The sequence below is a fragment of the Cherax quadricarinatus genome, chromosome 67 (genome assembly GCF_038502225.1).
Source record: "Cherax quadricarinatus isolate ZL_2023a chromosome 67, ASM3850222v1, whole genome shotgun sequence".
NCBI classification, from domain to species: domain Eukaryota; kingdom Metazoa; phylum Arthropoda; class Malacostraca; order Decapoda; family Parastacidae; genus Cherax; species Cherax quadricarinatus.
In genome coordinates, this window is record NC_091358.1 from 6,915,977 (window position 1) to 6,940,976 (window position 25,000).

General features: G+C 39.3%; 1 protein-coding gene across 10 annotated transcripts in view; it reads right to left on the bottom strand.

Moving 5' to 3' along the window:
• Positions 1-25,000, bottom strand: part of LOC128699648 (fl(2)d-associated complex component-like) — a 139,619-nt gene that overhangs the window by 62,809 nt on the left and 51,810 nt on the right. For 6 of the 10 annotated variants that reach the window (XM_070099372.1, XM_070099373.1, XM_070099370.1 and 3 more), the window contains 5 exons: positions 20,089-20,294; positions 19,787-19,969; positions 14,193-14,348; positions 6,785-6,935; positions 6,198-6,377 (listed from right to left, as the gene is read on the bottom strand). In XM_070099372.1, the coding sequence (XP_069955473.1) occupies positions 6,198-6,377; positions 6,785-6,935; positions 14,193-14,348; positions 19,787-19,969; positions 20,089-20,294 (876 nt within the window). The remainder of the gene's footprint in view (positions 1-6,197; positions 6,378-6,784; positions 6,936-14,192; positions 14,349-19,786; positions 19,970-20,088; positions 20,295-25,000) is intronic. The other 4 variants (XM_070099374.1, XM_070099376.1, XM_070099377.1 and 1 more) reach the window with 3 other exon arrangements.

Genomic DNA, 25,000 nt, shown 5'->3' on the forward strand with positions numbered 1-25,000 from the left:
ATCACTAAATAATAAGCAATTACACAATACACAAATAACCTGCACACAGGAGAAAGAAACTTAGGACTGTTTTGGTCCGACTTGCACCATTACCTAGTCACACACTAACACATGAGGGTAAAGGGAGCCAGTATATATATGAATGTGTTATACAGTAAACCCTCTCATAATGTACAATTTGTCTTCCTGAAAACAAGGCTGTTATGTAAAATAATGTAATGTAAACAATTATTTTTTTATTAAATAAAAATTAAATACATCAACACTGTGCTGCTACCCTATTCTATGTAATAATTATACAGTGAGAACTGTATAATTATGAGCCCCATCATGCAGGATGGGGCTCATATAAGGTGTGTATGTCAGCCTGAGCTGAGAGAATTCAGTAGGTCAAGGACATCATATAGTATTCCAGCGAGGGTTCATCAGTTACTGGAGTTTTAAAGGTTTCCTTCCAGCCTAGCTGGAATTACTACACCAAGTAAAGTGAAAAATATGCAGCAGAGCTTAGCTGATAACATTAATGCATTCCTAAAATTAGGGGTGTGCCAAAGTATTGGTATCAGTGGGTATCTGCAAAATTTGATGGTATCAGTGGGCATTGGATAATTTTGATGGGATCGGTATCGGTATTGGCCTAAAGCTGAGTATTGGTACTGGGCAAAAATTCTGGTAGTGTCCCGTCACTTCCGAAAACTGTTTGGAAATCGGAACCAATTTTACCACGAGACACCCATGTTATAATTAGAAATGAATATTCTCCAGTGAAGCGGCAGTATATATAACATAGCATGCATTCTGGCAGTGTGTCATATGTTGTTCCAAGGGGAAGGAGTAAATCTCAGAGTACATCCTGTGGCCCTACACCATGAACTGATAGTGAAGATGATGATATTGTTACAATGGGTATGAATGATGTGAGTGAGGCAGCAGATGGTGGTGGTGGCATGAGTCATGTGACACCAGCAGCAGGCCATGCTACTAACTCAGCACAACCACAACCAGCCTCAACCAACCCCACACTTCCACAACTACAACCTGTACAACCATAACTACCTTTCAATATCCAGAACCCACCAGCAGACTGCATCTGGGATTGGCAGCAAGGTGACAATTTTGTTCCCAGTCCACACGACTTTGATGAAACACAAAGTGGAATACGGCCATCATGTACACTTGGGAACAATGCTACTGAACTGGAATGCTTTCAGTTATTCTTCGATGAACCCCTGATGGACATTATTGTCAGGGAAAGCAATACATACTTTGAGTACACCATGGCAAACACAATTCTTTCACCAAGATCACACGTACACCAGTGGAAGGACAAAACTGTGGCAGAGATGTATCTGTTCTTTACCACAATAATGCTTATGCCACATATGTATAAGCACAGTGTCAACATATACCGGTTGACAGACTGCCTGATTTCAACCCCAGCTTTCAGTGACATTATACCAGTGAATAGATTTGTGCTACTGTTACGTATGTTACACTTTTCAGACAAAACAATGCCTGACAGAAGCGACAGGTTATATAAGATCAGAAATGTGTTTATGTACCTGAAACAAAAGTGCTGTATGTATTTTTATCCCTTCAGGAAGCTTGTTATTGATGAGTCTTTGATTTTGTTCAAAGGCAGACTCTCATTCAAGCAGTACATACCAAGCAAGAGTAAAAGCTTTGGTATAAAGTTATTTGTACTGTGTGATTGCAAAAGTGGTCTGGTTTTGGATATAACTGTGTACACTGGCAGTAAAACATTGCAAGATACCAGGAAGTTACTGGGTATCTCTGGTGATGTGGTTAGAACAATGATGGAACCATATGGCTCACGAAATCGTAATGACACGATTGCAAACAAACCATACCCAGGCCGGGATTGAACCCGCGGTCAGAGAGTCTCAAAACTCCAGACCGTCGCATTAGCCACTAGACCAGCTAGCCACAATAAGATTCGTCCAACTAGGTATATTTCTACACCATAGGAAGGTTAGCATAGGCACCACTGTGACCACAAATGCAAGTTTTTACAGACGAATCTCCAGCTAGCGTGGCCGTGATGAACTCTAGCTCAAGTCCCCTCACTGCCGTCAACATGACTCACGAAATCGTAATGACACGATTGCAAACAAACCATACCCCGGCCGGGATTGAACCCACAGTCAGAGAGTCTCAAAACTCCAGACCGTATATGATAGAACAATCATAATAAACAATATCTTATATTGTTTGTTTGTGTAAACAAGTTTTTTAAACAATATGATGATACTAGTGTTTTTGCTATAATTGTGTTACATTCAATGAATGTATATATGAACACTGCACCATACTTTGGTCTCACAGGCCACATAAGTTATGTGAAAAAATAAAATAGTAAAAAAAACAAGAAACCTTCGAATACAAATAAAGCAAAGTTTACCGGGTGAGTGGCAGTCGCCGCTGTTGCCATACACGGCTCATTTTCTGCAAACTTCACGCCTCCATATCTTGGTAAGTACTGATGGCAAAATTTTTTTTTTTGGACTAAAACAATCAGAAAAATAATCTTAACATTTTCATAATGCTACGCTGTATTGCTGGCTGGCGCTATAGCCTTTATCAACTCGTGCTGTTTTAGTATCGTACATATTGCAGAATCACTGAAGGCACATTCTCCCCTCTCTCTTCCTCCTCCACTTTGGTACCTTGCTACAATTTCTTTCTTCAATTCTATCGTGTTTTTACTTTCTTTACCAAAGGGCTGCCACTATGAAGTTTCTTTGGGACCATGGTGGTTTATTTCACAGACACAATCAATAAACAAGCACTAAATACATTGAATTTATTGTGAAATGTTTGAATGAGCGTGCAGGGTAATGTTCACTCAAGGATAAACAAAGCTAGACAGGCTCACAATGCCTGTGCGGGCAGGCACGTAGGCAGGCACGTGGGGAGGCGCATGGGCAGGTGGACAGGTCTGGTACGCCGGCCATAACACAGGGCACAGGCCGAAACAAAATTTAGCTGAAAAAGGCAGTCGAAACTCGAAGTGGCCAATACTCAGGATGGCCGAAACTCAGGGTTCCACTGTACTATGTAACATGTTTCTTTGGGCCCATGGTGGCTTATTTCACAGTTGCACTCTATAAACAACTGCAAAATACAATGGATTACAACAAAATGTTTGGACGAATGCGTGGCAGAGTGGCAGGTGGACGCATTTAATATGGCTGATTTCCAAGTTGCTGGCCAAAATCCAGTATAGAATTTCAGCCAAAAAAACGCAGCCAAAATCCAAGTTGGCCGATATTCGCACCGGCTGATATCCGGGGGTCCACTGTATTGTATTAAAATTTTAGATTTAATACAAAGTGTAAACCAATTTTGTGACAATTCAGAATATAAATAAAATAGTAATAGTAAACTGAATAGGTAGCAATACAATATATAATTTAATTTTTGATGCAATAATTATTGAAAGTCATAATATAGCAGTGACAGTGAGAGCATGTATATACATGCTCTCACTGACAGTGCATCACTATACAGCAGTTTCCAATTATACCTGTTCTTCATTTATTCAGGTTTCTCACAATAAATATATTCACCACTCCCTATCAGCTAATTACAAATATATTTTAAGGTGTAAGGTGATGAGAGTATCAAATGATTTAGATAAAGAAAAATTAGATATCAAATTGGGGAGGAGGAGTATGGAAGAAGTGAATGTTTTCAGATACTTGGGAGTTGACGTGTCGGCGGATGGATTTATGAAGGATGAGGTTAATCATAAAACTGATGAGGAAAAAAAGGTGAGTGGTGCATTGAGGTATATGTGGAGACAAAAAACATTATCTATGTAGGCAAAGAAGGGAATGTGAGACAAAAAAACATTATCTATGTAGGCAAAGAAGGGAATGTATGAAAGTACAGTAGTACCAACACTCTTATATGGGTGTGAAGCTTGGGTTGTGAATGCAGCAGCGAGGAGGTGGTTGGAGGCAGTGGAGATGTCCTGTCTAAGGGCAATGTGTGGTGTAAATATTATGCAGAAAATTCGGAGTGTGGCAATTAGGAGGTGTGGAGTTAATAAAAGTATTAGTTAGAGGGCTGAAGAGGGGTTGTTGAGGTGGTTTGGCCATTTAGAGAGAATGGATCAAAGTAGAATGACATGGAGAGCATTTAAATCTGTAGGGGTCGTCCTCGAAAAGGTTGGAAGGAAGGGATAAGGGAGATTTTGTGGGTGAGGGGCTTGGACTTCCAGCAGGCATGCATGAGCGTGTTCGATAGGAGTGAATAGAGACGAATGGTATTTGGAACCTGACGATCTGTTGGAGTGTGAGCATGGTAATATTTAGTGAAGGGATTCACGGAAACCGATTACTTTTATATAACCGGACTCGAGTCCTGGAAATGTGAAGTATAATGCCTGCACTCTAAAGAAGGGGTTCGGGATATTGACAGTTTTGAGGGATATGTTGTGTATCTTTATACATATATGCTTCTAAGCTGTTGTGTTCTGAGCATCTCTGCAAAAACAGTGATTATGTGTGAGTGAGGTAAAAGAGTTGAATGATGATGAAAGTGTTTTCTTTTTGGGGATTTTCTTTCTTTCTGGGTCACCCTGCCTCGGTGGGAGACGGCCAACTTGTTAAAAAAAAAAAAAAAAAAAAATTAAGGTGTTGAACGATGAAAGTTTTTCCTTTCTTTCTGGGTTTTTCTTTCTTTTTTGGGTCACCCTGCCTTGGTGGGAAATGGCCAATGTGTAAAAAAGAGGTAATGTGTGTTCTGTATATGCATTTTTAAAGCCTATCTATATTATTCATTTAATATATGATAGTGTAAACATTTTATCAGGTTTTCATATGCATTTGAAAGTGAAAAAAATGCAACGTTTCACTTTACAGCGGTTTTCACCTTACAGCAGTAGCATGAAACCTAACCTTATGTATAAGCAGGGACCTCCTGTATAGATATAAGCCATAATAAGCAGGATGAAGTTGACATATTAAAACATATTAGACACTTTCAATCTATGTACATTTTATACTGCGATTAGCATTATTATTTAACCCTTTGAGGGTCAACAGGCCCTCTCAGAAACTCGTTCTCAGGGTCGGCCAAATTTAAAAAAAAAAAATAATAATTTTTTATGAAAAGATAGAGAATCTTTTCCCAATCATAATGACACCAAAATTATGAGATTTGATGGAAAACTTACGGAATTATGCTCTCGCGAAGTTAGCGGTCTCGGCGATGTTTACGCATCGGCGATTTTGCCCAATTTGAGCCCCATTTTCGGCCAATTCCTCTGTACTAGTCGACAAAAAACATGAATATTTCGCTAGAACTACATTTTTTCCATTGAATGAGTGCAAGAAACCACCCATTTACCATTTTCAACTATCCAATACAGTGGTCAGAATTTAGCAATTTTGCCAATTTCACACAAATTTCAAAAAATGCCAATTTCCGAATAGGGTCCAGAACAAACAAGAAATACATTCCTGGCACTAAAATGACATTTCTTCTGTTCATTAGTCACGTCTCAAGGCCCCTCTTACATTCTTTTGCTTTCCACTTTGAATTTTTATCCTCACAAAAAATAGAAGATTTACTGTTATGCAGACTACTGCATTAGTGTAAAAAATGGCATAAATCATATTGGCGCACTTGGAAAAGAATGTTAGACTCACCAGTTGACGTGTATTGGACGCTTGGCATGATTTGTTTACTTTTGAACTTTGGTAAAAATCGAACATTTCTGCTACTTTGAGCTCAATTTCAAGGTACTTTTCATTGTAAAACCAGTGAAAATCATCTTAATTTCTTTGATATGCATTCCATTCTATAAAATGAGACCAGGAAAACTAGAATACAGCAATAAATACCATACGAAAATACAGTGCAAAGTCGCTGTTTTATGCCAAAAAAACGGTGAAAGTTTTTTTTTTTCTCATTATGCACTGTGTGCTGCAGGATTTTTTTTATACTATGCACACTGACCACATAGACCCATTCTTTCATATGGAGGCCTACCAGTCTTTTCCTGCGAGAATTGACAGCGCTAGAATTTATGCGTACTAGTACGTCAAAAACCCCTGCTCGTAAGACGTACAAGTACGGCCGAAACCCTCAAAGGGTTAATGGACAGGCAGACCATTAACTAACCACAGTACTGTAAGGCAAAAATTTGATACAGGGTTAGTGTAAACCTGGCATGTTTGTGGCGATCCCAAGCAACTGCTTGCCGCCCACCAGCCCAGTCTGGCTGGTGGCGGTGGCGGGGAGGAGGTACGTGAGGAGGGAAGTGGTCGGCACGGTCCATGCGGTCCAATCCTCTCTGCTCTTCAACCCAGGCTTCGTGGACTCGAGGGTCAATGCTGCCACCACTCCTGTTGCAGTAGAAAAATTGTATTATGGAGCTTCCAGACTGAAATATTTGTAATGTCACGAATTCATATTCTATCGCGGTAAAAAATAATTAAGGCAAAAAGGTGAACCATCAGGAATGTAACTCGCTTGTATGTTTGGCACCTGTGTCTGAGAAGTTAATTCTAAACTTTATCTTCACGGTTTAGTACTTGTATTTACGGTGTGCACTACAAACAAAAAAAATTGCATACTGTATGCATACACAAATTAGTATATAACAGCACATATATAAATTTGTGTATGTTCTGTATACTGCATTGTATACGTACATAAATCTGTTGAATGCTTTTATTCTTGTACTCTTGAGAGATTTTATCACATTAACATATCATAATCTTTAGCAACTCTAAAAGACAGTAATTCCTACCGCCTGCGTTCATCTGGAAAACGTGGATCGAGGGGTGGGACTCTGCGATCTGGACGACGATCATCAATTGGCAGCATCCCACGGCGTTCATGAAGGGATAGCTCATCATAACGACTGCGTCCACTCTCATAACGAACACGTTCTCTTTCACCTATCCACAATGGCATGACAGTATGAGTATGATCTACTCGGGTGAATTTGGGTCTTGGCAAGCTGTGCTTTGCATAATGCAATATTTGCACCTTTCAAGTTATAAAACAATTATATAAAATCAATTCATATAGTGAAAGTTCACAAATAAAAGCAGTGGCCATAATATACTTCATTGGAGTGCACAATGTCAACAAGAGAACTTAGAATTTATGTATGTCTTGTGAAATTTCATACAATGGCATATGTACATTTATGCAAGTTAAATATCCAATCTACTTTTCTGCCTTGTTTTTTCCATGGGAACTTCAATCTAACTATTCTAACTTAGCCTACTTTATTTCCTTCAAGATTTAATTGGATCTTGTGCCTATCAGTCACACTAGCCCCTTGAAGATCAGTCATCTACACACTCCCTGTAGTCCTATCATCCATTGTGCTTCCCATACACCCAAACTACCATAGGACATTTTTCTTCATCTACTTTACTATCCAACTTCTCACATCTTTTTCCATGAAAGGTGTGAGGTGTCTTCCCTATTATTTACAACTTGACATTTACTAATACCATGGGCAAGTGGAAAAGAATCCTTCCTCTAAATCATGAGTGTTGCAAGTGACAACTAAAATGCTGGGAACAAGGGGCTAGTAACCCCTTCTCCTATAAAAATTACTATGTATATATAAAAATAAAAACTTCTGTTTTTCTTTTAAGGTCACCCTGCCTTGGTGGGAGATGGCCGGTGCATTAAAAAAAAGAACAAAATGGCACAATACCATGACTGGAACAATATACAAATAACCCACACGTAGGAAAAAAGATTCTTATGATAGTGCGTGACTAGTTAATGGTCCAAGTCAGACTGAAACATCATAAGTTTTTTTCTCTTATGTGCAGGATGTGTAAAAAAAAACACGCAATTATAAACAAGTCATTTTAACAGCCTTAGTTTCAGAATTATCCATTATGTTCCATATCAATGTTTTGCTTCCATAAGACACAAGGTAGGAGAATGGCTTCAAGATCCTTTCTTTGTATCCATGGTAACACTGGTGTTTGTCAACATCCTCTGAAGGGATTCCATTATGTCTCCCTTACACATTTTTTAAACCTCCTTTCATTATTCTATACTTGTTCTATGTTAATAAATATTTAAAGTCCTCTGCCTCCTTCAACATTTCATTATGTGACTTAGTCTTGCATTATATTTCTTCCATGTCTATTTATTTCATAAAGTAGAAAAAATCTTCCATTATCATTCCTCATTTTTCAATCATCATAATGATGCTTTAAAAAGCATTTACCTCTACACATTATTCCATTGTTTATTGTAATAAACTTAGCACTATTTTCTGTATTATGATAATTATGAAAAGCACCAAACATTTAAGTGTTATGCAGCACTGTATGGCAGAGGGAGAAGATGTAGAAGGGTGGGAGAGGGAGAGGTGTAAAAGGAATAACATCAACTGAAAAGATGGTAGTTACTGTTGATGAAGCAAACTGGTTATAGTTAGGAACTACCTTCACTAACTCTCTCTTTTTTTCTCCACTTTCTGGCATCAATTATAAATCTTCAATGAAATGGAACTGAACTTCACCATTTCTACTGCTCATGCATTGTCAATTTTTCTTTCTATAAAATCTCTCTTATAACTCTCATACACGCCTTCATTGGTACGTACATTGTTGTTAATTTATACATTAGGGAAATACATCACCTGAGAGACATAGATCTTTGTCCTAAGATGACCCATTCAGTAGCACTGGCAATACAACATCTGCAAGGTTCAGCAAAGATGTGTAAACATGCCATCTTGCTTCTACTAGTGGTCCCCACCTCCTGCTACGTCATCAAAACCTTCCCGCCTCACCTTCTGCTGTATTTAAGACTCCATTCCTATGCTCCAGCTTCACATTGTTCCAGACTATGGAGTCGAACACTTTTCAAGGCTGAGGGACTAACCACCTCAAAAACTTTTTTTCTCCGAGGGCTGAAGGACTAATGACATCTTTACTATCACGCCTGTTCCCTCTGTATCTGACTGAAGAAGCCTACTGTGTAGGCAAAAATGTTTCAATCAACAATAAAGATACTCAACTGTTACACATGCGTCTTACTTGTCAACTTGTTGGTATTATACACTATTTTCAACATAAGTGAGTAACCACTATGATGAACCACAGCAGAAGTGATCACTGGCTTACCCATGCTGGACTCCTCTGTATGAGTGCATCAACAGACTTATTTTGTCAATAATTTCTAACTTCTATCATTGTTTGTCCTTTTACAAAGACATTAGTTTCCTATGATGTATTGTGCTGAATGACCCCCCATGGGTTTAGCGCTAAGCATGAATATAATAATAATAATTATAATAATAATAATAATAATAATAATAATAATAATAATAATAATAATAATAATAATAATAATAATTCCCAGGTATGTACATTCTTGTTCTAGTGTTACCTGCTTAATGTGAAACATGAGCTCCTGGCCCACAGCATATAAAATAAACCTAGTATAACAGATAAATCATAGGGATTAGCTCTAATACTTTGTAAATTCCAAAACTCTTTGCGTAATGTTTACCAAAGCAAAATACGAACTTACCACACATGCAACAAATGGCCATATATAAAAAATAAAAAAAATAAATTTGAAAAAAAAAAAAAAATACTATCCAAGCTTCCATCATAATTCCTGTATATACAAAAAACATATTTTTTTTCACATTTATTTATTAAAAAGAAAAGTGAACTTACCACCCTGTTTAGACTATGAACCTGTGACTACATCTCTCTCTACTACACTTTCCTCCCTCCAATCACCCCTCATTCTGACATTTTTGTCGGTGCAACCAACTTCACCTGGTGGTCTTGTCCAATCTGGCTACTAAACAGATAATGATATAAGGTAATGTGTAACAAAATGGGATCTCTAAAAAAATTGTGATTATCCTATGTGGTTGAAAATTTGGTGCACCCTTTCCCCGAGGGTACAGAATAATTATGATCTACTCTACTTTTTTCTCAGCTTCTCCAATGACATACTCATTTTTGTCCTCTGCCTCTCCTCTCCTTAAAAGCACTTATTTCAATTCTTAATCTAGCCATCAAGAATCATCTACTAATTTCTTTCCTTCTGTTAATTTTCACACTCACTTTTACTTCTTATTTATCGATTTATGTTGTTTCAATTTTTTTTTTTTCAACTCGTCGACCATCTCCCACCATGGCAGGGTGATTCTCCCCCCCCCCCAAAAAAAAAGAAACACTTTCACCATCATTCACACATAATCACTATCTTTGCAGAGGTGCCCAGATATGACAGCTTAGATGTCGCTCCAAACAGCCAAAATCTCAAATTCCCTCCTTTGAAAAAATACATTCACAAATAATAAGCAACCCAGCACAAAATTTTACATTCCTCTAATTCTACTTTACCTATCACTTTTTAATTTCCTACTCTTCCATTCACATGCCTTACCACAAACATCTTTCTCCCTCAAAGCACTGCATCAAAATTTAGTGAATTATTATACTTTAATTCTGAATTTATCATACACATTCTCCTTATTAACAGGAACAATGGCAAACTTATTTGATCTATAACACATCGGCCATTTCCCCACAAAGACAGGGTGGCCCAAAAAAGAAATACTTTCATCATTCACTCCATCACTGTCTTGCCAGAGGTGCACTCACACTATAGTTATAAAACTGCAGCATTAACACCCCTCATTCAGAGTGCAGGCACTATACTTCCCATCTTCAGCCTGCCAGTTTTCCTGAACCCTCATGAATATTACCTTGCTCACACTCCAACAGCATGTCAAGTCCTAAAAACCATTTGTCTCCACTCACTTCTAACACATTCATGCATGCCTGCTGAAAGTCCAAGCCCCTCGCACACAAAACCTCCTTTACGTTCTCCCTCCAACCTGTCCTAGGCTGACCCTACCTGCCTTCCCTCCACTTCAGATTTATACGATCTCCAAGTCATTCTAGTCATTTAAGTCATTCAACAGCCCCTCCTCAGCTCTCTGGATAATACTTTAGTAACCCCACACCTCCTCCTACTTTCCAAACTATGGATTCTCTACATTATATTCACTCTACACATTACCCTCAGACACATCTCCAATGCCTCCAGCCTTCTCCTTGTTGTAACATTCCCCACCCACACATCACACCCATATAAGAATGTTGGTGTAACTATGCTCTAATACATTTCCTTCTTTGCTTCCAAGGATAATGTTCATTGTCTCCACAGAAGTTAAGAGAGTGGTGAAGCAATGTAAAAAGAGAGCAAATGAGAGAGTGGGTGAGATGTTATCAACAAATTTTGTTGAAAATAAGAAAAAGTTTTGGAGTGAGATTAACAAGTTAAGAAAGCCTAGAGAACAAATGGATTTGTCAGTTAAAAATAGGAGAGGAGAGTTATTAAATGGAGAGGTAGAGGTATTGGGAAGATGGAAGGAATATTTTGAGGAATTGTTAAATGTTGATGAAGATAGGGAAGCTGTGATTTCGTGTATAGGGCAAGGAGGAATAACATCTTGTAGGAGTGAGGAAGAGCCAGTTGTGAGTGTGGGGGAAGTTCGTGAGGCAGTAGGTAAAATGAAAGGGGGTAAGGCAGCCGGGATTGATGGGATAAAGATAGAAATGTTAAAAGCAGGTGGGGATATAGTTTTGGAGTGGTTGGTGCAATTATTTAATAAATGTATGGAAGAGGGTAAGGTACCTAGGGATTGGCAGAGAGCATGCATAGTTCCTTTGTATAAAGGCAAAGGGGATAAAAGAGAGTGCAAAAATTATAGGGGGATAAGTCTGTTGAGTGTACCTGGTAAAGTGTATGGTAGAGTTATAATTGAAAGAATTAAGAGTAAGACGGAGAATAGGATAGCAGATGAACAAGGAGGCTTTAGGAAAGGTAGGGGGTGTGTGGACCAGGTGTTTACAGTGAAACATATAAGTGAACAGTATTTAGATAAGGCTAAAGAGGTCTTTGTGGCATTTATGGATTTGGAAAAGGCGTATGACAGGGTGGATAGGGGGGCAATGTGGCAGATGTTGCAAGTGTATGGTGTAGGAGGTAGGTTACTGAAAGCAGTGAAGAGTTTTTACGAGGATAGTGAGGCTCAAGTTAGAGTATGTAGGAAAGAGGGAAATTTTTTCCCAGTAAAAGTAGGCCTTAGACAAGGATGTGTGATGTCACCGTGGTTGTTTAATATATTTATAGATGGGGTTGTAAGAGAAGTAAATGCGAGGGTCTTGGCAAGAGGCGTGGAGTTAAAAGATAAAGAATCACACACAAAGTGGGAGTTGTCACAGCTGCTCTTTGCCGATGACACTGTGCTCTTGGGAGATTCTGAAGAGAAGTTGCAGAGATTGGTGGATGAATTTGGTAGGGTGTGCAAAAGAAGAAAATTAAAGGTGAATACAGGAAAGAGTAAGGTTATGAGGATAACAAAAAGATTAGGTGATGAAAGATTGAATATCAGATTGGAGGGAGAGAGTATGGAGGAGGTGAACGTATTCAGATATTTGGGAGTGGACGTGTCAGCGGATGGGTCTATGAAAGATGAGGTGAATCATAGAATTGATGAGGGAAAAAGAGTGAGTGGTGCACTTAGGAGTCTGTGGAGACAAAGAACTTTGTCCTTGGAGGCAAAGAGGGGAATGTATGAGAGTATAGTTTTACCAACGCTCTTATATGGGTGTGAAGCGTGGGTGATGAATGTTGCAGCGAGGAGAAGGCTGGAGGCAGTGGAGATGTCATGTCTGAGGGCAATGTGTGGTGTGAATATAATGCAGAGAATTCGTAGTTTGGAAGTTAGGAGGAGGTGCGGGATTACCAAAACTGTTGTCCAGAGGGCTGAGGAAGGGTTGTTGAGGTGGTTCGGACATGTAGAGAGAATGGAGCGAAACAGAATGACTTCAAGAGTGTATCAGTCTGTAGTGGAAGGAAGGCGGGGTAGGGGTCGGCCTAGGAAGGGTTGGAGGGAGGGGGTAAAGGAGGTTTTGTGTGCGAGGGGCTTGGACTTCCAGCAGGCATGCGTGAGCGTGTTTGATAGGAGTGAATGGAGACAAATGGTTTTTAATACTTGACGTGCTGTTGGAGTGTGAGCAAAGTAACATTTATGAAGGGATTCAGGGAAACCGGCAGGCCGGACTTGAGTCCTGGAGATGGGAAGTACAGTGCCTGCACTCTGAAGGAGGGGTGTTAATGTTGCAGTTTAAAAACTGTAGTGTAAAGCACCCTTCTGGCAAGACAGTGATGGAGTGAATGATGGTGAAAGTTTTTCTTTTTCGGGCCACCCTGCCTTGGTGGGAATCGGCCGGTGTGATAATAAAAAAATAAATAAATTCTATGATTCACCTCATCTTTCACAGACCCATCTGCTGACACATCCACTCCCGAGTATCTGAATACATTCACCTCCTCCATACTCTCTTCCTCAAATCTGATATCTAATCTTTCATTACCAAAATTTTTTATTATCCTCATCATCTTACTCTTTCCTATATTCACTTTTAATTTCCTTTTTTTATGTGCCCTACCAAACTCATCCACCAACCTCTGCAACTTCTCTTCAGAATCTCCCAAAAGCACAGTGTCATCAGCAAAGAGCAACTGTGATAACTCACACTTTGTGTTAAATTCTTTATCTCTTAGTCCCACGCCGCCTCTTGCCAACACCCAATTATTAGCACTTGAACTCGTGGTCTAGCTATCCTGAGATTACCAGCCTGGGGTGCTATCCACTATATTACAGTGGTAATATAGCTGGTAATTTTCAGTGTCCAAACTGCTAGTTCAAGCCTCAATCGTTTTTGAGCTTACACATTCATGCTGATAAGACACATGTGCAATAGTTAGGTATCTTTATTCCAGAATAAAGATGCCTAACTGTTGCATATGTGTCTTATCTATCAGCTTCTCAGTATAGTATACCATTATCATATCACACCCATGTTGTCTAAAAATTTCACTCTCTTGATGAGAAGACAAAATCCACTCCATCTGCACTCTTTTTTGCTCTTTTCTTGCATTACTCATCCACATGTGACCACATTACAACCCATACCTACCTTCCCATATAATATTGTACTCCTTTCCATTTTCTTCACTTTAGCTTCTTCATAAATGCATTTGACTAATTAATAAATCTAACTTTTCCCTTCTAAAGCCCTCAATCAATTTCTTACTTTTGCACTTCTCTCTCATCCCATTTGCATTTAACGCACCTACTCTCAGCAGTTCCTTCCCTCCTCCATTTCTGCTGCTTATTGGCTCTTCCACTGCTATTATGCCTTTTTTGTCAGTGCTCACAAAGGGGCCACTGGCAGGGGGTGTAACCCAGCGCAGTGCATCCCAGGAGACACCAGGATCAGCTCTGCCGGCTAACATGGCACGTCCAAATTGAGAAGATTGGGATTAAAATAAATGAGACAAAAAGATACACTAAAAATTATAAGGTAAATAGTAAAAAAAAATTACAAGGTTAACAACATTTTGAATACTGTTTTTAGTGCCCCTTGTGAAACATTCTAAAACTGCACTTCAAATAAGGAGATAAATAACATACTACATGTAGTGGATACCTGTATTAATGAGGAAGTTTTGTTTTTTCAGTGCAGTGAATCGATAAGACTCCAGCATGGATGATACTTCCTGATTGCCATAATGAAGGTATCCACCACATTACTGTTGATATTCCAGCTCCTAAGTAGGCAATAGTTCTACTCCTCAATTACTAATGGGGGCACTCATTTAATACTGACAAATTCCTCATTTGTCAGTATTAAACTCTAGAGAAACAGCTGCTTCTCTATTCACAGTATCTCAATTTGTTATAGAATTTCTTCCTTCACTAATATATAGTAGATCAATTCTCTGGCAAATGGTTATTTGACTTCTAACATAATCAGGCAGTCTTGTTCAATCCAGTACCCAAACAAATGAGGCAAACAGGAATGTGCAAAACTAAGGAGCCATAAAAAATTATGTTATCATCCGGTTTTGCTGAAAATTTGGCTCCCTGTCTCACTTAAGGGGCCAAATAATCAATAATGCACAGTACATGGAACATAACCCAATTTTTCCAATAGGATCGGTCCAACTATCTTCTTTTCACATATAGCTCCACTTTCAGGAATATAATCCTCACAAAAACTGTTTTACTGTCATTTCTCTCACATCTGCAAAACTTTCAACTATTCTATGTATATTTTTAATTCTCTGCCAGAACCAAATCAGCCACATATGGTACATTAAGTAAGAAAATCCTTATATATTCCTCTCATGTGCAAATTTCACAATTTTTTCTAATTTAAAGTACTGTACTCCCATCAAGAGCTGTCTTATAATCCCATGCACCTTAAGTGCTAACCAACTGTTGAGGGTGGCATCAAGGAAAAGTGGCTTAGATAAGATGGGGGATTTGAAATGCGACAAGGTAGGACAACAGCTCTTAGCCTGTAAATTCAACAGTATTACACACTTAGTCTAAGACAAATATGTAAAGCTCTGCTATTCTACTCTTAAAAGTGAGACTTAATCCAATAAAGAGAGTTCATTCCATGACTTTGGTAGTACCCTAGGCTATGGGTGCTTACCCAGTAACTGTTTCAGATGGCATTACTCAGTGTTACCTCTTCAAACATCACTAATTAAGCCCCACCAGAGGTTAATGGGAGTATTTCAAACATATACATTACATATATGTATACAACACAGCACAGCACCACACCACATCCCCCCCCCACACACACACTCCCACATGCGTGTGCACACCCACACACACACACTCCCACATGCGTGTGCACACCCACACACACACACACCCACACACGACTACATACTATGAGATTTATTAATGACAAGCAACCATGACAAACAATGTGACAAAGTATTTGGAGATTTCAATTACAATTATAAAGACAAACTGGCTAGGCTGCAATGATTAATGAATGCTTTGACAAAATCCTCAATGTACATAGCTGTTTGTTTATGTATCAGTTCATCAAAGAAGCAAGTGAATGAGAGAAGACAGTACAATGTCAGTGATAGACTTTATATTCACTAGGAAAGGGGGAAGAAATTCTCAACAAACTATCTAAAACCACTTGGAAAGACTGGTCATGTTCTTCTGGAATTAACATATGTTGCTAAATATGACTTAGGGAAAGAAAAAAAAGAAAAAACACAGAAAAAATAACTAGATTATAAGAAAGGTAAACATTACAATAGGTTGATATATAAGATTACAAGGGACAGATAAACAAAGTTCTGCAAAACATATGAAAATGGAATCATTCAATTTATTCCAAAATGAGGAAACAGACCATTGTCTCAATGGCAAGCACTGAGTCACTATCCATGTATGTTTTACTAAGCTCCATCAACCAACACACCATATTCCTTTCCATCCATGTTCACCTCGCAGTACCACTGATCCACAGTGATACTTCTGTAGCCCATCATCCACACTAATAAGTCAAACCAATGTTTCACAGCATGGCACCACATAACCTTGCATTAGTCATGGATTACCCATTCCTAGTAGCAAAACATTCAGTGAATTGCACCACACACACACACATACACACACACACACATACACACACACACACACACACACACACACACACACACACACACACACACACACACACACACACACACACACACACACACACACTGTCAGAGTAACAGTATCATATCACTGCTTCCTACACAACACTCTTCACAGTGCACGTCCTTCCTGTGTGGTATGCATCACCACCACCATCTCACTGATGTCACATTGACTCTCCATGCTCACCACCACCACATCACTGATGTCGCACTGACTCTCCATGCTCACCACCACCATCTCTGATGTCGCACTGACTCTCCATGCTCACCACCACCACCTCACTGATGTCACACTGACTCTCCATGCTCACCACCACCATCTCACTGATGTTGCGCTGACTCTCCATGCTCACCGCCACCACCACCTCACTGGTGTCTAACTCTGACTCTCCATGATCATGTCATTAAACATCTCGCAGGAACTATACTGAAGTAGTTTTCTCTTTACTTAGTCACAATTTATAATACACCTAGGTCTCGATTAATGCGAACAATAAATCTTGTGGAGTGGTCTCATTATTCGAATTTGCACTGTTCTAATTATATGTAATTTTTGTGCATGATGTGAAAAGTTTGGGGGAAAAAATAGCATTAATTAATTTTGCAGTTAACTGAAATTTACACTCTTTAAATTCATACTAACTCAATTCTGGCTAACCTCAAATAAATTAAGCATTAAGAAAAATTATAGTATGCAAAATTTAAGAAAGTATCATTTCATACAAATTAACAAAACTACAAACTGATATAACTATCTATCACACATGTTGGTAGTCTTAAAATTGTAAGAAATTTAATTTGGAGAAAAGTTGGCTAATCAACTAAGTAATAGCTCTGTGCATCCTGTTGTGCCAACAAAAATGCATAAATAAAAGCTTTGTTAAAACATGTGCTAACCATATTCACTGCCAGATCAGCTGGGGTGTAGTTCATACATCAGTTTGCATGCAGTCAGCAGTAACAGCCTGCTTGATCAGGTCCTGATTAACAATGAGGCCTGGTTACAGACTGGGCCACAGGGGAGTTGACCCCTAAATCCCTCTCCAGCTATACCCTTTAACCGTGGCAGCTCGTACAGCCAGTAATAGCCATACTATCGTAATGCATCAAACTTCTGTTTTTAATAATTTTTTATCTTGTTTCAACAAAAAAATAGAAAATTCGCTTATAAATACATTGAAAACAAAATACAACAGATTTTTCCTGTAATATATTTGTCAGTTGCAAATTATTTTAGCATAAGGTTGATGAAGTCATATGTCTGGCAGTGAGCATCTGGGGGGATGCAGCTCTGCAGCTCCTATGGACAAGCCACCACTGCCTTTAACACATTCTGTATCTAATGTTATACAAGGTGATCACAGACTTGACCTAAAGCCACAGATTTATTTTTTGGACTATCAGGATATGGTAAATACTGCCATGGCATAATATAGTATACCACTGTGACAAGAAAACAGATATACTTCTCAACAGTATGAACCACAATTAACCCTTTCAGGGTTGGCAGGCCCTCTCCTAAACTTGTTCTCAGGGTCGGAAATTTTTCGAAAAAAAAAATTATTTTTTCTTGTGAAATGATAGAGAATCTTTTCCCGATCATACTGACGCCAAAAGTATGAAATTTGATGGAAAACTTACGGAATTATGCTCTTGCGAAGTTAGCGGTCTCGACGATGTTTATGCATCAACGATTTCGCCCAATTTGAGCCCTATTATCGGTCAATTCCAATGTACCAGTTGACAAAAATCATACCTATTTCGCTACAAATCCATTTTGTCTATCGAATGAATACAAGAAACCACCCATTTACCGATTTCAACTAACCAATAACGTGGTCAGAAATTGGCAATTTTGCCAATTTCACACAAATTTCCAAAGATACCCATTTCCAAATAGGGTCCAGAATAAACAAGACAGACATTCCTGGTACTAAAATAACATTTCCTCTGTTGATTACTCATGTACCCAAGCCTCTGCTACATTTCTTTTGCTTTCCACTTTGAATTTTTATTTTCACAAAGATTAGAAGATTTATGTTATGCAGACTACTGCATTCGTGTAGAAATGGTGTAGAAATGGTATAAATAATATCAGCGCACTTGTGAAATAATATTAGACTCACCAGTTGTCGTGTATTGAACGTGTGGCATGATTTGTTTACCTTTGAACTTTGGCAAAAATTGAACATTTCTGCTACTTTGAGCTCAATTCCAAGCTACTTTTCATTGTGAAACCAATCAAAATCACCTCAATTTCCATAATATGTCTTCTTCTATAAAATGAGATCATGAAAACTAGAATACAACCATAAATAGCATACGAAAATACACTGCAAAGTTGCTGTATTAAACCAAAAACATGGTCAGTTTTTTTCTCATTATGCACTGTGCGCTGCAGGATTTTTTTTATACTGCGATCACTGACCACAAAGACCCATTCTTTCATATGTAGGCCTACCAGCTTTCTCTCGCTAGATTTGAAGGTGCTAGAATTTATGCATACTAGTACGGCACCAACTCTGGCGTGCAAGCTGTACTAGTACAGCACCAACCCTGAAAGGGTTAAAATGACTGTACTGCATATCACGTTAAGTATACACTTGAGCAATATTGCATGAATACAGTAAACAATTTTGAAGTTTATGCTTGTAGAAAAAAAGTCTACAGTTGTAAAAAAAATTATGGGCGTAAAATCACTAGGAAATATTTAAGTAATTCAGGTATACATGACTAATGAGAAACTGTAATTTCCTATAGGTATAATGTGGTATGCAGAGAATATAAACATGTTTCAGGATGGGATCTACATAATTTGTCAAAATAGGTGGACCCAAAAGATGAATGAGAAACAATGGCAAAGAGGTTGAAAAGCACAGTGCCTTTCCTTTACTTTTGATGAGTTCCGAGAGTTCTTCTACTCCTGGAGCCCGGCCATGGGCCAGCTCTTGGGAAGAATAAAAAATTACAAGAAGCAAATGTGTTATCATATCTTCAGCCCTCAACACTATCTGTACTTAAATACTCAAAGAATCCCTTGTACAAAAACTCCGACTACCTATTTAACTGTAGAAGGAATTAAGTAAAATATCATTTATAACCAGATGATGATTCCCTTTACCCCCCCAAAAAAAAAAGTTTATTGTAAACTTCAGCATTAAATCAGATGGTGAAAGTAATTAAAATTCAGAATCACTCTTACTTTGAAACCTTTCATAAGCTGCATCTTCATATGGGCGTCTTTCATCCACGGCAAGTACTCTGGCATCCAATTCAGGACGAACTCTGGGTGAATAGAAATCCCTTTCCCCTTCAAATTCTCGGCAACCTCCTCGAACAACAACTTCCCTCTCACGAGCAAATTCGTGCTCTCGACCATAACGACCTTCCAAATAACAAAAAGGAAAAGTGACTTTTTGCTAATAATCACGCATTAATTTTTTTATAAACTTGGAGGTAATAAAAAAGTGAGGGATGTATACATATAACACAGCAGATACTTACTCCTTCGATCATCTACTTCTCTGATCCTCTCTCTCTCCCTCTCTTGCTCACGCTCCAGGAGTTCAACCCGTTCTCTCTCCTTCAATAACTCTCTCTCTCTCAAGATTTCCCTCTCCCGTAATTCCCTTTCTCGAAGTTGCTCCCTTTCTCTCTCTTCTCTTCTTGGGTCTTCACGACGCCTCTCTTCATAATGTTCACGCTCATGTCTGCTTAACCAAAAGTGAGAATAACTTTTAAATAGAGTATTGGTGAATGACAAACACAAGAAATAAATTATAATAAAACTTAAACTATGTTGTAAAGATAAAATACAAATTGAGGCAAGAGTTCCTCAAAACAATATTGGATCAAGCTTACTTTCTGGCGCTTGTTGCTCAGGTTACTGTTTTATACCGTATTTCGTGGCTTATATGACATTTTAGTTTCAATGGCTTGGCATCAGATGTAACTGGGAGAGCTACAGCCCATCCCACATCCTAAACTTACAGCTCCCATCACTACCTTCAGTTTATAGGATGCAAGGTGGCTTTTGGAGACATTTTATGGAAAAAAAAAAATGTGTCTAATAAGCCTCAAAATATGGTATTTTTGAACTGTGTAAAGGAGGGGTGAAGATATGTTGCAGATTTTTAACTGTAGTATCAGTGCACCTCTGGCAAGACAGTGATAGAGTGAATGATGATGAAAATGTTTCTTCTTTTTTTTGGGGTCATCCTGTCTCGGTGGGAAATGGCCGATGTGTTAATAAAAAATTAAATTTTCATATTCCGCGGCACTCCGGTGCTGCCCTCTCTAGGCCTGCCCAGGTCAGTGGGATGCTGGGCCCACTCTCTCTCACTTCACGGCCTACCCTCTAGGGTTCAACTGCTCCCCTCCGCAGACTGGCTATCAGTCATTCCCTCACTTTGCCCATTGTGTACTGACTCCTAACCAATTAAAGCCAAACTAGTCCACGGCCATATCTTTGCTACCTACGCTGCCCCCTTCGGCACTAAACCGCTGTTCAACAGAAAGAACAGTAATATATATACGTATATATATGTATATACGTATTTTTATATAGCCGGACTTGAGTCCTGGAAATGGGAAGTACAATGCCTGCACTCTAAAGGAGGGGTTTTGGGATATTAGCAGTTTGGAGGGATATGTTGTGTATCTTTATACGTATATGCTTCTAAACTGTTGTGTTCTGAGCACCTCTGCAAAAACAGTGATTATGTGTGAGTGAGGTGAAAGTGTTGAATGATGATGAAAGTATTTTCTTTTTGGGGATTTTCTTTCTTTTGGTTCACCTTGCCTTGGGTGAGAGACGGCCGACTTGTTGAAAAAAAAAAAAAAAAAAAATGTATACAGTGGACCCCCGGTTAACGATCACCTCCCAATGCGACCAATTATTTAAGTGTATTTATGTAAGTGCGTTTGTATGTGTATGTTTGGGGGTCTGAAATGGACTAATCTACTTCACAATATTCCTTATGGGAACAAATTCGGTCAGTAATGGCACCTGAACATACTTCTGGAATGAAAAAATATCGTTAACTGGGGGTCCACTGTATATATATAGGTAGTAGGTTGGTAGACAGCAACCGCCCAGGGAGGTACTACCGTCCTGTCAAGTGAGTGTAAAACGAAAGCCTGTAATTGTTTTACATGATGGTAGGATTGCTGGTGTCCTTTTTTCTGTCTCATAAACATGCAAGATTTCAGGTATGGGTTTTCTTCTATTTTCTTTCTAGTTCTTGGTCTTGTTTATTTCCTCTTACCTCCATGGGGAAGTGGAAGAGAATTCTTCCTCCGTAAGCCATGCGTGTTGTAAGAGGCGACTAAAATGCCAGGAGCAAGGGGCTAGTAACCCCTTCTCCTGTATAAATTACTAAATTTAAAAAAGAGAAACTTTTGTTTTTCTTTTTGGGCCACCCTGCCTTGGTGGGATACGGCCGGATTGTTGAAAGAAAGAAAGAAAAGGAGAAACTTTCGTTTTTCCTTTTGGGCCACCCCGCCTCGGTGGGATACGGCCGGTGTGTTGAAAGAAAGAAGATATATAGGTAGTAGGTTGGTAGACAGCAACCGCCCAGGGAGGTACTACCATCCTGCCAAGTGAGTGTAAAATGAAAGCCTGTAATTGTTTTACATGATGGTAGGATTACTGGTGTCCTTTTTTCTGTCTCATGAACATGCAAGATTTCAGGTATGTATTGCTACTTACACTTAGGTCACACTACACATACATGTACAAGCACATATATACACACCCCTCTGGGTTTTCTTCTATTTTCTTTCTAGTTCTTATTCTTGTTTATTTCCTCTTATCTCCTTGGGGAAGCAGAACAGAATTCTTCCTCCGTAAGCCATGTGTGTTGTAAGAGGCGACTAAAATGCCGGGAGCAAGGGGCTAGTAACCTCTTCTCCTGTATATATTACTAAATGTAAAAGGAGAAACTTTCGTTTTTCCTTTTGGGCCACCCCACCTCGGTGGGATACGGCCGGTGTGTTGAAAGAAAGAAAAGATGGATCAAATTAGAATGACATGGAGAGCATTTAAATCTGTAGGAGAAGGAAGGTGGGGTAGGGGTCATCCTTGAAAAGGTTGGAAGGAAGGGGTAAGGGAGGTTTTGTGGGTGAGGGGCTTGGACTTCCAGCAGGCGTGCATGAGCGTGTTCAATAGGAGTGAATGGAGACGAATGGTACGGTGGTCCCTCAATAATCGTCCGGCCTGAAAGTCGTCCATTTTGGAAATAGTCCTGTTATTTCGTCTAAACACTGGCTCGCAAATGGTCCGTTAACTCTCTAATAGTCCTTCATCCAGGACGCGTACTCATGCTCTGAGCTGCCTGGGCCTTCCCTTCCCAGCCAGTGTGCCATTGTTTACCAGTGAGCGACGGTCCCCTCACTTGCTCCAACGAAATATTTCATAATATTCCATTTATTTTAGTGCTTGCAAGTGCTAAATAAGCTACCATGGCTCCAAAGAAAGCTCCTAGTGCCAAGCCTTTGGTAAAGAAGGTGAGAAATATGACTGAATTCAAGAAAATAATCATTGAACAATATGATAGTGGCATACGTGTGGGCGAACTGGCCAGGATGTATAACAAATCCCGTACAACCATATCTTCTATCATAGCCAAGAAAAAGGAAATCAAGGATGCTGTTGTTGCAAAGGTGGTAAATATGCTGACAAAAATGAGATCACCAGTACTCGAAGATATCTAGAAGTTATTATTGGTGTGGATAAATGAGAAACAATTAGCAAGAGATAGTCTAATGACGTCACTTATTTGTGAAAAGGCTAGGCAGTTGCATGACGATTTGGTAAAGAAATTGCCTGCAACTAGTGGTGATGTGAGTGAATTTAAGGCCAGCAAAGGCTGGTTTGAGAGATTTAAGAAGCGTACTGGCATACACAGTGTGGTAAGGCATGGTGAGGCTGCCAGTTCTGACAACAAAGCGGCTGAAAAATATGTGCAGGAATTCAAGGAGTACATAGAGACTGAAACCTGAACAAGTGTTCAATTGTGACGAAACAGGCCTCTTTTGGAAGAAAATGCCAAAGAGGACCTACATTACTCAGGAAGAAAAGGCACTGCCAGGACACAAGCCTATGAAAGACTAATGCTAGTGGGGATTTCAAAATGAAGCAGTTACTAGTGTACCATTCTGAAAATCCCAGAGTGTTCAAGAAAAACAATGTTATGAAAAGTAAATTGTGTGTGTTTTGGAGATCTAATAGTAAGGCATGGGTCACAAAGGACATTTTCGTCGAGTGGTTCAATGAAGTGTTTGGCCCAAGTGTGAAGAATTACCTCCTGGAAAAGAAATTGGATCTCAAGTGCCTCCTAGTAATGGACAATGCACCTGCTCATCCTCCAAACTTGGATGACCTAATTCTGAAGGAGTTTGGGTTCATCACAGTAAAGTTCTTGCCCCCGAATACCACTCCTCTCCTCCAACCCATGGACCAGTAAGTCATTTCAAACTTTAAAAAACTCTTCACCAAAGCAATGTTTGAAAGGTGCTTTAATGTGACCTCAGACACTCACTTGACCCTAAGAGATTTTTGGAAAGAACACTTCAGTATTCTTCATTGCATAAGCCTTATAGGTAAGGCTTGGGAGGGAGTGACTACCAGGACTTTGAACTCTGCTTGGAGAAAATTGTGGCCAGATTGTGTCCACAAGAGGGATTTTGAAGGGTTTGAGGCAGCCCCTGATGAGCCTATGTCAGTTGTGAACTCTAGTGTCGCACTGGGGAGTTCCATGGGGTTGGATGTGAGTTTGGAGGATGTGGAAGAGTTGGTGGAGAACCACAACGAAGAGCTAACCACTGAGGAGCTGCAAGAGCTTCAGCAGGAAGAGCAACAGATCGCAGCTCAGAATCTTGCCGCAGAGGAGGAGGAAGAGAGATGGAAGAAGGTGCCTTCTTTAGAAATTAAGGAGATTTTTGAAATGTGGGGTAGGATGGAAAGATTTATGGAGAAACATCACCCTGAGAAGGATGTTGCAAGCCATATCGGCAACTTGTACAGTGACAGAGTCTTGGCCCATTTTAGGGAAGTTTTAAAGAGACGCCAGAAACAGAGCTCTCTGGACAGTTTTTTGTGAGACAGGACTCCAGTGACTCTCAAGGTGGTCTTAGTGGCATTAAGAAACAGAGAAGAGAAGTAACCCCAGAAAAGCAATTGGTACCTGATGTGTTGATGGAAGGGGATTCCCCTTCCAAACAGTAAATAATCCAATCTGTCTCCTTCTCCAGTCTTCCATACACTAAGAAGAATCGCCAATAAAGGTAAGTGTTATTTTGTTAATGTTTCATTCATCATGTGCCATTTTATTGTTTATGTACTACATCTATATTTCATGTAAAAAAAATTTTTGTTTTAATACTTCTGGGTGTCAAGAATGGATTAATTGCATTT